We start from the raw sequence: 13,036 nt of genomic DNA, 5'->3' as shown, positions 1-13,036 counted from the left end.
TTAAATACATGTGGTTATCATGACTATGAATTTTTGAGCTACATATTTTCTACATAGGTTATGCCATTAAAAATTCTACCTCTGGAGCCAGCTACATAGTACAGCAGGTTGAGCATTTACATTGGATCAACCAACCCAGATTTGACCCCCAACATCTTGTAGGGCCTCCAACCAATGCAAGAAGTAAATCCTGAATGCATAGCCAATAGTGACCCCTGAACATTGCTGGGTAAGTCCCCAAGCATCTCTAAATGTTATAATTTGGCAATCAGTTGGTTTGACAATCAGTTGGTTTTCTAAATACTGAATGACCTTACTTTTCACATACCTAGCTAACAAAAAACCCTCAAGTATCCACATCAATTTACAGGCATCAGATTACTTTTCTGCATAGTCATGCGGCAACCCAGCCCACACAAATACTTTGTAACCTGCATCCCAAGGGACAATACACTCTGCATTTAATACTGGCTTCTACTCAAAGAGACAGCACTAACAACTGTTCAATCACTCTTTCTTGGAGGGGTAATTGCTATTTGGGCCACACCTGCTGGTACTCAGGCTTACTCCTAGCTTTTTACAAAGGGATCACTTCTGGTGGTGCCCAGGGGAACGATAATATCCCAATGGATCAAATACAGGTCGATCACATGCAAAGCAAGTGCCTTAACCATTGTATTATCTCTCTGGCCCCTGACTAGACACTCAATCCAAAGTGACACATGACTGACTGACTACAAAGGGCAGGTAATAAATGACACAATCCAAAGTGACACATGACTGACTACAAAGGGCAGGTAATAATTGCTGAGGTCCTCTTTTCATTCACTGACTGTGAAGCAACTTTCTCAATTACCTTTACCCTAGCTGTTTATTGTTTTTATCTTTATTTAAGCACCATGATTACAAACATGTTTGTAGTTGGGTTTTAGTTATAAAAAAGAACACCCTTGCTGGTTTGAGGTTTGCTTTAGGCCTATTCCTAAGATCTCTATCACCACAACTCTGGGCACTAATTTTGGACTCATTTATTATCTACTTTGAGACTCAGCTGTCACTTTGGCTAGCTCTTCTTCCTTATACTTTCTTCTTTCCCCTGATATGTTCAGCAGATAAATCTAACCCTTTGTGTACAAGACTATCCAATGGAGTCATTGCCAACCATCAAATGAGTGTCTGGCAGTTCCAATTATAAATAGACATGAGAAAACTGTGGGTTTTTTGAAAATAAATAAAACAATATATGTGGTTATAAATATGTTTTTTAGTTTGAGCACCTGATAGTGGTCAGGATTTACTTTTGACTTACTCAAGGGATCTTATGAGATGCCAAGAATGGAATCTGGGTCTATTGTGTGCAAGGCAAGTACCCTACCCACTGTACTAGCTATCATTTGGGCCCAGTGAGCATCCTTTTTGAAAATCATATGCTATTATGCCTACAAACCATTCATCAGGCAATATGTTTGATAAAACCAGGAGATCCTGAGAAGTAGGTCACATGTAAGCCCAGGTTGTGTTATGTTGTGTTACCCAATTTATGCCAGGGTATAAAGGGAAAGTCTCACCAAGTCACCCTGGAAATCAGGTGACTTCTCCCCACTTGTAAACAACAGCCAATCCAATGCCTGACCAGAGGCCCTTGTTTAGAAAAACAATAGAAGTAGTATAACTTTTACATATTCTGTAAACGCACACCTCCAAGAGTGCCTATTGCTAAGATGTCTGTACCCTTTATCTACATCCCTCTCTATGACCCTCTTCCCCTAACCTTTGATACCCTAAAGTGCAAGCCAATTTTTAATACAAAACTGATCTTCTGAGTCTAGGATACACCCAGGGTCAAGCTCTTTAGCCCAACAGCATCCACTTCCAGATCTGCCAAGCTCCTGCCTGGCAGATTTCACATCCCACAGTGGCAGAGGCTACGAGATGATGCATGAGCCCAGGCACTTCAGGTGGACTTGATTGCCTGGGTATATAAAGTTCAGAGAAGGGATGCAAACAATACATAACAATTCAACCCTTTCCCTGAATATGACCATTATGAGTTTGGGAGGGAGTTGGGTAGGGAGAGGGGATAATTGGTTTAAAGATCGAGGGCGATGTTCATATTTTTACACTTAACGCTTCTCTATGTTGTTTATGCAAAATTGCATAAAAATACATTAAATTTGCGGTTATATTTTAAGTCACAATTTAAATACAAAAAGAAATAATCAAGACACGGTGAAATAGCTTTTATTCCTCTTTTAGGGAAACAAAAAAAGGTAGTGTAAGGATATATCTACTCACTTGTAAGTACTATGCCATAAATCTAGCACAGCCAACATTGTCGGGTTCATTGCATTCAAGTGGTCCTTAATAAAACTGGTAGCAGCAAAAAAAGATTTCCTCCAAGGCTTTGGAAGAACTTCCATTCTGAAAGCAATCAGAAAATAAGATGTCTAGTTTCTCTGAAAGAAAGTGGTATTTTATTTTTTTTAAATATTAGTGGTTTAATTTTAATTAAAAATGAGGTAGTCCTCTTGGTAAGAAAAAAACACGATCGCATTTAAAATATATTAAAGTATATAATACCCTATTTAAAATATATAAATTACATATACAAAATCTTTGTTTAATAAAATTTCAGAAAAATAATTACGAATTGAAAATTAGATTTTAATTTGTCACATATAAGGCAAACTATATTTCTTTCTCTTGATTCTCTTGAGGTTAAAGAAGCTCACAATGATCAAAGAGAAATAATAAACAGCTGGGCAATTTGTGAATGTTTCTAACTTCATAAATGAAAAAAGTTTAGACTTTCTAAACTCTGTCCCTTTAGTTTTTAAAACAATCTAGGAATATAGTCCAACATATCTATAAAAATTCTCATGAACTTCTGTTGAGGTGAAAATGGTCACAAAAGTTAAATACAAAGGTCTGCACAGGCTATTTCATCAAGCAATATTGTTTTTATGTTATTTGGAAACTCATTTAGATATCCTAACGTCTCCTAGACTAATCATGTACTCTAAAGATGTGACATTTTTATTTTTCAGAGTATATTTAAACATTTACATTTGAACTCTATTTCCCCACTTATTTTAACATATTGCATTTTGTTTTACAATAAATCAAGTAAAATTCTATATTTCAATTGTTATGCTGCTTTGGTCTTCCTACAGAAAAAAGTTGTTCTTTAAAAAACATATATTCTCAAAGGTTTTGTTAGTTTTCTCTTTTTATATATCTGTTGTTTTGTAATTTTTACATGCTTTTTATTTAGCTAAGGAACTGCAGTTTACAAAGTTATTAAAATTTCAACATCAATCTCACCACCAGTGTCAACTCCCATATTTGGGATACTTCAAATGATATAAATAAAGAGGAGAAATGAGGTTTGTAATCACATAAACCTAAGTTTCCTTCTCCAAACTATTTAAGAGTTTTATTCTTACTTATTCCCTTAAATTATTTTAGGGGAAATACATATATCAAGTTAATTGTACCATTATGTGTTCTATATTAAATACATTCAAATAAACTGAAGATTATTCTCTATGTGCATATTTTCTCAATGTTTCCCATATATTTTGATTAAAATTGCTTCTAAATTTTTATGTCCCTACCATATCTGAAAACTGTTCAGGATGTTGTGGAAATGCATCGAAACTTTCACCAGGCACTTAGGTTTTAAATATGTAAGTGACAATCTATATGTGTCCACATGTCTATACACTATTGGTCCATTTATCAATATTACCATATAAATGCATAAGTATAGGCCAGAGATATAGTGCAGTGGACAAGGTATTTGTTTATCTTGCCTATGGCTGACCCAGGTTCAACCCCAGCATCACATATGCCTCCCTCTGAGCACCATCAGGCATAATTCCTAAGTGCAACGCCATGAACAAACCCTGAACATGGCCAACTGTACCCCCCCATAAAAACATAAATAAGTAAGTTCTATTAATTATAAGTATGAAGCATATAAAGAATAAATAACTGTGAGTAAATATATATGTAAATAGAAATGATCACATAGAGAAACCTATCACTTACTCAGCACGATGGGGTGGAAGTTCTTCTACTTTTTTCTCGTCTTTTTCTCGAGGATCTTTTAAAACAAAATCAACTAAAAGAAAATTGGGAAGTTTCTTATAAATAACATTAATTTAGTATATTTTCAAGAAAGTATATGTCATTCTAGTAAAATTGTTTAAATTATGTTGCTTTTTAAAAATAACTAGAAATGTATTAATATAAAAAACCTGTAAATCCTTAGAATATATGACTGTGAGAATATGAGAATGTATGTCTCTTGGTAATAAAGTGTTACTTCTCTTTTCATTTGAAAATAATCACTACTTCCAATACTGTTTTCTCCCTTAGAACCATTCCACCAAAAGGATTTCTTGTTGAGTTTCAGGTTAACCAACCATATGGCATTCTAATGGTTTTCTTTTACTGAGGAAAAATATATGTTGCTTAGTTATCTTTTACAGATCTCAGGAGTATAAAACAATCTTGTTATACAATCAGTAAAGTGAGCCACTTTCATGTCTGTCTTCTGTGATTTTAAATCACAGTTAATTCTAATTATCCTAACCATCTTTCAATGTTTCTTCTAAAATGCAAGTTATTACCCCTCTAAAATAGCTTCTTTTTTCGTAAAGTCTTACAAGGCATATTTTTTCATCATTTTCTGTCCCTTTCCCAAAATGCTCCGGTCATCAGAATTGTTTTCGGAGATGGACAAGCAATTATATTATAGATTCTATATTATATTATATATGAGATTATAGATGGATGTCTGCTATTCTTCACATTTCCTAGCTCAGAACATTCCCAGGTACCTGATATATCTGTCAACACTCAGTTCAGGTGCACCCAGAGCCCTAATAAGTCAAGCACAAGCAAAGTAGGAGCTCTTTTCCTCATTGTGTACTCTCTCCTTCTTTAATTTTTTAACTAAAATGATTCATTTAACTAACGTACAAAGTACTGACTAATTTACAAAGTTATTGACAGTTGAGTTTTAGGCATATAATACTCTAGCGCCAATCCCACCACCAGTGTCAACTTCCTCCACCAGTGTTCCCAGGTACCTTAGCACTCCAAGCCTGTCACCTTGACAGGCACAGTTTAAAGTTTGATGGTTGTAGCAGATCTCATGTTTTCTGTGCTGTTGACTCTATGCTTTGTACATGTCCTCCTCCTTATAATAGCTATTATTTTGCTTTATAATTTAATTCTCTTTTCTATCTTCCTCATTACACTATAAACTATTTGCCAACCAATATTAGGCTTTCAATTTTATATTACCAGGATACTCAATGGCATCTTAAATATAATAAATATCCTCCTCTCTGAGGCATAAATTATGATTAATTATTTTATGATTTCTCCAACTTGAATATAATATCAAATATGCCAGTATACTATGAAAATTAGTGGAGATCCTTTAAAAAGTATAGATATAAAGGTACTATATTCATGTATTTTAATCCAGATGATTTTTAGAAACCAATATTTTCAAAATGATTTTAATAGTCATTCTTAGAACTCATTGATCTATGCATCTATACAATGAGTCCACAAACATTTTATATAAAGGACCAGAATATAAATATTTTCAACACTGTGAATCACTCCAAAGTTTTATCACAACTATTCAGATCTGCTCTTGTAACTTAAAAAAACTCACAGAAAATATGCAAATAACTCTATACAGCTGCATTCCAAAAAACTTTTCAGTGGGTTAGATCTGGTCAGTAAGATAGTCTTATGATTTATAATAACAGTAAAATTAATGCTAATATATTTTAAAAACTAACATTTTATAATTCAATTCTGTATATTTTTAATATACATTCATAAATAGAATGATTTGTTGATTTTTGCTGTATTTTATGAAATAAATCTGCTTAAAATTTTAAGCAATGAAATAGCAAGAAATATAAATATGATAATTTTAAAAAGATATTAATTGAATTTAAAAGGATTTATACTTAGTCAGGCATATATTTAAATTAGAACTCAAAGAGAAATATTGACTTACCTATGGATTTTTTTACACTGAGTAGATAATCCTCTCTCATTTCATCAGATAATGCAAGTATACTGTTATTGAGTACTTTTAGATGTTGGGGAACTAAATTCAATACATGTTCTAGCCAAGAATCGTCCATTGGGGCTACATGGTCTGTATCAATTCCATGGTTAATATAATAATAATATCTCTGCATAAAGAAAGCCAAGAAATGTACATATTTTAGGACTATAATAAAAGTGCACTTATGAAGAACAAAATTTCTATATAAAAGTATACTTTTAGGACTACAAATATTTAAAAATTATAAGACAGCATTTTATACAATTCATGCAGACATTATGTGAACTCTTAGATTTAAAAACAAAGATACCATTTCATGGAAGTTTAAGTTCTATGTTAGTTCATAACCCAACAAAACATGAATTCATATTACCAAATATAATAGGTATGAGCAGAGACCACACAGAAGGAGAGTTTATATTTTATAAATGGGAAGAATGAGGATTTCGCCTTTGTCCTTTGGAGAGAGAAGGTGTGCCTCAGCAGAGATCAGTGGTCATGGGCCCTGCCATATTGCCTGACTGGTCATTTCTGAGCCAGCAAGTGCCCTGCTCTGTTCTAGGGCGGTGGGGCCCACCAGGAATGCTAAGGGGTTAAAGCTGTTGGAGTCATCTCCAGGCCCATTTGGCATTATTTTCTGGCCCATTTTTGTCATTCTATAACTGATGGGAAGATCTTAAAAACTACAAATGAACAGGTATCTCCATATGTTAATTTCAGAAATATTATACAAGAGGGTTTATAAAATTTCTAGCTGATATATTGATTGAAAAGCTATTCTACAATGTTAAAGGTGACAGAATGAGTACATATGAAACAGTTATTAGTAAAACATTTGACATTAAAATAATATCAATTGAGTCTTTAATATTTACATATTAGTATATTTGCAATACTCAAGAAATTACTATTTCTAAAGCAAATGAATATGCTTTGAAGTCTTCAGTATGTGGTTAATATAATTTATCATTGAAGAAAAAAGACATGTAAAGTTGTAGAGGTTTTGTGCTAGCTATAATAAAAGGAACAGGTAAACTTAAAGTTCTGTAGTTTAATCCTGAACTCGGGACTACAGGGACAGAATGATTTCCTCCACTAATCCAATAAAGCGACTTTATGGAGTTTGTGTTTACTGCTTCATTCAGAGTTCCACAAGGGAAGAGCACAAAAAAATAACTCAAAAGTAGAAAGCAATCTTCAAGTGCTTCCTTTATGTTCACTTATACTGACAAAACAAATAGCCTATTACCAAGATGTCTTTCTCTATTGCAGAAGTGGTCGGTTTTGTAAGGGAGCTTTCACCAGGAGAAGCCACATCTAAGGCAGAAGTATCTTGTTGCCTAAAAAGAAATAATATACACAATTCAGATATATATATGTAAAGGTCTGTTAAATGGAAATCATTAGATATAAAAATCAATATCTTCTACTAAATTAGTTTACTTCACAAATTATGATTCTGAAAATCATAGAAAAACAATTGTTGAACATTTTACAAATTTTTAGCATATTTATTTGGTCCCAAATTCCTAATAGAAAAATGTCTTTTCATGCAGAGAAAGAGAGCTATGTTGGAAATTATTTGCATGATTTAATGAAAGCCACATCTTTTTATTTTCTTTTTACCGTCACCCAGTTTTCTTCCTGCACCCCCACTTCCTCTATGATAGGCTTCTCTCTGTCTTTCTCTGCATCTCTTTCTCCCTCCTTCCCCTCTCCCCTTTAGTCACTATGGTTTGCAGTATTGTTACTAAAGGAATATCATGCATATCACTTTACTTCCTTTTAGTTCTTGTGTAGAGCAATCAGTTTCAACTATTGTTGTCATAGTCATCCCTTCTCTGTCCTAACTGCACTTTCCTGTTTGTGGCAAAATTTTTTTCCTTTATTTAAACATCTTGATTATAAACATAATTGTAGTTGGGTTTCAGTCATAACAAGAACACTCCCCTTCACACGTGCAATCTTCCCATCACCAATGCTCCAATCTCTTCCCTCCCCCAACCCCCTACCTATATTCGAGACATGCTTTCTACATCCTTCACTCACTGACATTGATATGATAGTTCTCAGTGTAGTTATTTCTCTAACTGCAGTCACCATTCTTTGTGGTGAGCTTCATATCTTGAGCCAGTCCTTCAGGCCCTAATCTCTGGGAATTATTTCAATGTCTTTAATTTTTCTTAAAACCCACATATAAGTGAGACTATTCTCCCACTGACTTATTTCACTCAGCATAATAGATTCCATGTACATCCATGTATAGGAAAAATTCATGACTTCTTCTCTTCTGATGGCTGCATAATATTCCATTGTGTATATGCATCACAGTTTCTTTAACCATTCATCTGCTGAAGAGCATCTTGGTTGTTTCCAGAGTCTGGCTATTGTAAAAAGTGCTGTGATGAATATAGATGTAAGGAAGGTATTTTTGTATTGCATTTTTGTGTCCCTAGGAGTGGTATAGCTGGAACATATGGGAGCTCAATTTCCAGTTTTTTGAGTAATCTCCATATTGTTTTCCATAAGGGCTGGACTAGATGACATTCCTGCCAGCAGTGAATGAGAGTTCCTTTTTCCCCACATCCCCGCCAGCACTGATTGTTCTTATTCTTTGTGAAGTGTGCCAGTCTCTGTGGTGTGAGATAGTGCCTCATTGTTGTTTTGATTTGCATCTCCCTGATGATTAGTGATGTGGAGCATTTTTTTCATGTGCCTTTTGGCTATTTGTATTTCTTCTTTGAGAAGTTGTCTGTTCATTTCTTCTCATTTTTTGATGGTGTTAGATTTTTTTATTGTTAAATTGTCAGTACCTTGTATATCTTAGTTATTAGCCCCTTATCTGATGGGTATTATGCGAATAGCTTCTACCATTCTGTGGGTGGCTTTTGGATTCTAGGCATTATTTCTTTTGAGATGGAGAAGCTTCTCAGCTTAATATAGTCCCATTTGTGTGTCTCTGCTTCCACTTGTCTAGAGAGTGCTGTTTCTTTTTTGAATATGCCTTTAGTTTCAATGTCCTGATGTGTTTTACCTACGTGTTGTTCTATATACTTTATGGTTTCAGGTCTGATATCAAGGTCTTTAATCCATTTGCATTTGACATTGGTGCATGGTGTTAGCTGGAGGTCTAAGACCATATTTTTTGCAAGTGGTTGATCAACACCACTTGTTGGAGAATCTTTACTGGCTCCATTTTGTATTTCTTGCCCCTTTATCATAGATTGATTGATTGTATTTCTGGGCGCATTTCTGAATACTCTAGTCCAATGATGGCAATGATGGCAAGCCTTTGTGAGCCCGCATGCCCAAACTGCCACACAAAACCAAAGAATTTTCTCAAAAGTGCCAGCACATCAATTAAACCTTAATAACAAGATTGTAGTATCTAAAACTATGCGGCACATGTCGCATATCTTAATTGTGGACCTTCCCACATGCCAGCTGCAAGACCTACGCGTGCCGTAGGTTCGCCATCACTGCTCTAGTTTATTCCACTGGTCTGAAGGTCTGTCTTTATTCCAATAACATGCTGTTTTAATGACTATTGCTTTATAATACAATTTAAAGTTGGGAAAAGTGATGCCTCCCATATTCCTTTTCCCAACGGTTGCTCTAGCTATTCTTGGGTGTTTATTGTTCTAGACGAATTTCAGGAGTGTGTGATCTACTTCTCTGAGGAATGTTGTGGGTATCCTTAGGAGGATTGCATTAAATCTGTATAATTCCATGGCGAATATTGCCATTTTAATTAAGTTAACCCTCCCAATCCATGAGCAGAGTATATGCCTCCATTTTTGCGTATCCTCTTTTATTTCTTGAAGCAGGGTTTTGTAGTTTTCTAGTAGTATAAGTCTTTCACATCTTTAGTTAAGTTGATTCCAAGATATTTGAGTTTGTGTAGCACTTATGTAAATGGGACTTTTTTTGGGGGGGATCACACCCGGCGATGCTCAGGGGTTACTCCTGGCTGTCTGCTCAGAAGTAGCTCCTGGCAGGCACAGGGGACCATATGGGACACCGGGATTTAAACCAACCAACTTTGGTCCTGGATCGGCTGCTTGCAAGGCAAACACCGCTGTGCTATCTCTCCGGGCCCAAAATTTTTTTTGTTTTTTTTTTTTGTTTTTTTTGTTTTTGGGCCACACCCGGAGGTGCTCAGGGGTTACTCCTGGCTTCTGCTCAGAAATAGCTCCTGGCAGGCACAGGGGACCATATGGGACACAGGGATTCGAACCAACCACCTTAGGTCCTGGATCAGATGCTTGCAAGGCAAACGCCGCTGTGCTATCTCTCCAGGCCCATAAATGGAACTTTTTATAATAATTTCTTCTCTATCATTATTGGTATATAAAAAGGCCATTAATTTTTGTGTGTTAATTTTGCATCCTGCCACTTTGCTATATGAATCTATTATTTCTAGAAGTTTTTAGTAGATCTTTAGGGTTTTCTAAATATAGTATCATGTCATCTGCAAATAGTGAAAGCTTGACTTCTTTCTTTTCTATCTGGATGCCCTTGATATCTTTTTCTTGCCTAACCACTAAGGAAAGAACTTCCAGCACTATGTTGAATAGGAGTGGTGAGAGAGGGCAGCCTTGTCTTGTAACGGATTTTAGAGAAAATGCTTTTAGTTTATATCCATTGAAAATAATATTTGCCATTGGCTTGTGCTAGATTGCCTCTACTATATTGAGAGAAGTTCCTTCTTCTTTTTTTTTTTTTTTGTTTTTTTTATTTTTGGGCCACACCTGGTGACACTCAGGGGTTACTCCTGGCTATGCACTCAGAAGTCGCTCCTGGCTTGGGGGACCATATGGGACGCCAGGGGATCGAATTGCAGTCTGTCCTAGGCTAGCGCAGGCAAGGCAGGCACCTTACCTCTAGTGCCACTGCACCGGCCCCTAGAGAAAAGTTCCTTCTATTTCCATCTTGATGAAAGTTTTTTTTTTTTTATCAAGGTTGGGTGTTGGACCTTATCAAATGCTTTCTCTGCATTTATTGATATGATCATATGATTTTTTTGGTTGATATGGAGTATTATGTTGATTGATTTATGGATGGTAAACCATACTTGCATTCTTGAAATAAAATCTTCTTGGTCATGGTGAATGACCTTCTTGATGAGGCATTGGATCCTGTTTGCCAGAATTTTGTTGAGGATCTTTGCATCTGTGTTCATCAGGGATATTAGTGTGTAGTTCTCTTTTTTTGTAGCATCTCTGTCTGGTTTTGATATAAAGGTGATGTTAGCTTTGTAAAAACTGGTTTTTATCTATCTGGTTTATCTATCTTATTTGTTTTTTCAAAGCTTTGTAAAAACTGTTTGGGATTGTTCCTGATTCTTCAATTTTATGAAAGAGCCTGCAGAGGATTGGTAGAAGTTCCTCCTGAAAGGTCTGAAAGAATTCGTTAGTGAATCCATCTGGGCCTGAGCTTTTGTTTTTGGAAAGACTCTTGATGACCATTTTAATTTCCTCAGGAGTGATGTTTGTTTAGATATGCAAGATCATCCTGGTTTAACCGTGTAAGATTATAAGAGTCCAAGAATTTATTCATTTTCTCGTGGCATAGTATCTCAAAATAGTCTCTGATTACCCTTTGAATCTTTGCAGTATCTGTGGTGATTTCCCCCTTTTCATTCCTAATCCAGTGTATTAGATTTCTCTCTGTCCATTTGTGAGTTTTGCTAGTGGTTTATCTATCTTGTTTGTTTTTTCAAAGAACCAACTTTTCTTTCTTTGATCTTTCAAATTATCTTTTGGATCCATTTTATTGATTTCTGCTCTAAACTTTGTTATTTCCTTCTGCCTATTTTTGGTTCCTTTTGTTGGTCATTTTCTATTTCTAAAAGCTGTATCATTAAGCTCTTTATATAGACCCCTTCTTCCTTTCTGATGTGTGTTTGCAAGGCTATAAATTTTCCTCTTAGTACTGCTTTTGTTGTGTCCCATAAATTCTGACAATTTGTGTCCTCATTGTCATTTGTTTCCAGGAATGTTTTAATTTTGTTTTTTATTTCATCTCTGACCCACTGGTTGTTCAGTAGTGAACTGTTTAGTTTCCAGGTATTCAAGTTTTTCTTCTGTGTGTGTGTGGTTTTTTGTTTGTTTGTTTGTTTTGTAGTTCATATCTAATTTCAGTGCCTTGTGTTCAGTGAAGGTAATTTGTACAATTTCTATCCTCTTGACTTTATGGAGATATGTGTTATGGGCAGCATGTTGTCTATCCTGGAGAATGACCCATGTGCATTGGAGAAAATGTGAATCCAGTATTCTGGGGATACATATATTTACTAGCCCATTTTCTTCAATTTTTCTTTTCAGAGCTAGTATATTATTGTTGGGTTTCTGCCTGGTTGACCTATCAAGGGATGACAGGGCAGTGTTGAGGTCTCCTACTATTATTGTGTTGCTGTTGATGTTTGTCAACAGGTTTGTCAACAGTTGTATTGAATATTTTGCTGGTCCCTCATTGGGTGCATATATGTTTAGGAGAGTGACTTCTTCCTGCTGTACATATCTTTTGATTAGTACGAAATGACCGTCTTTGTCCCTTACAACTTTTCTGAGTCTAAAGTTCGCATCATCTGATATTAATATGGCCACTCCAGCTTTGTTAAGGAAGTTTTTTGCTTGGATAATTTTCCTCCAACCTTTGATTTTGAGTCTATTCTTTTTTTTTTTTTTTTTTTTGGTTTTTGATTTTTGGGCCACACCCAGCGATGCTCAGGGGTTACTCCTGGCTGGCTGCTCAGAAATAGCTCCTGGCAGGCACGGGGGACCATATGGGACACCGGGATTCGAACCAACCACCTTTGGTCCTGGATCGCCTGCCTGCAAGGCAAACACCGCTGTGCTCTCTCTCCGGGCCCTTGAGTCTATTCTTGTCTTGATTATTCAGACATGCTTCTTGTAGGCAGCAAAACAT

At 35.5% G+C, this 13,036-nt stretch overlaps 1 protein-coding gene across 1 annotated transcript in view; it reads right to left on the bottom strand.

The window, feature by feature from the left end:
- Positions 1-13,036, bottom strand: part of DNAH7 (dynein axonemal heavy chain 7) — a 283,116-nt gene that overhangs the window by 260,058 nt on the left and 10,022 nt on the right. The window contains exons 4-7 of the mRNA XM_049772925.1: positions 7,356-7,446; positions 6,053-6,233; positions 4,054-4,126; positions 2,296-2,421 (exon numbers count right to left, since the gene is read on the bottom strand). Coding sequence (XP_049628882.1) covers positions 2,296-2,421; positions 4,054-4,126; positions 6,053-6,233; positions 7,356-7,446 — 471 coding nt within the window. The remainder of the gene's footprint in view (positions 1-2,295; positions 2,422-4,053; positions 4,127-6,052; positions 6,234-7,355; positions 7,447-13,036) is intronic.

This window comes from Suncus etruscus, chromosome 5, assembly GCF_024139225.1.
Source record: "Suncus etruscus isolate mSunEtr1 chromosome 5, mSunEtr1.pri.cur, whole genome shotgun sequence".
NCBI classification, from domain to species: domain Eukaryota; kingdom Metazoa; phylum Chordata; class Mammalia; order Eulipotyphla; family Soricidae; genus Suncus; species Suncus etruscus.
Note: the sequence above shows the minus strand (reverse complement) of the source record. Positions and strands in the feature narration are given on the sequence as shown.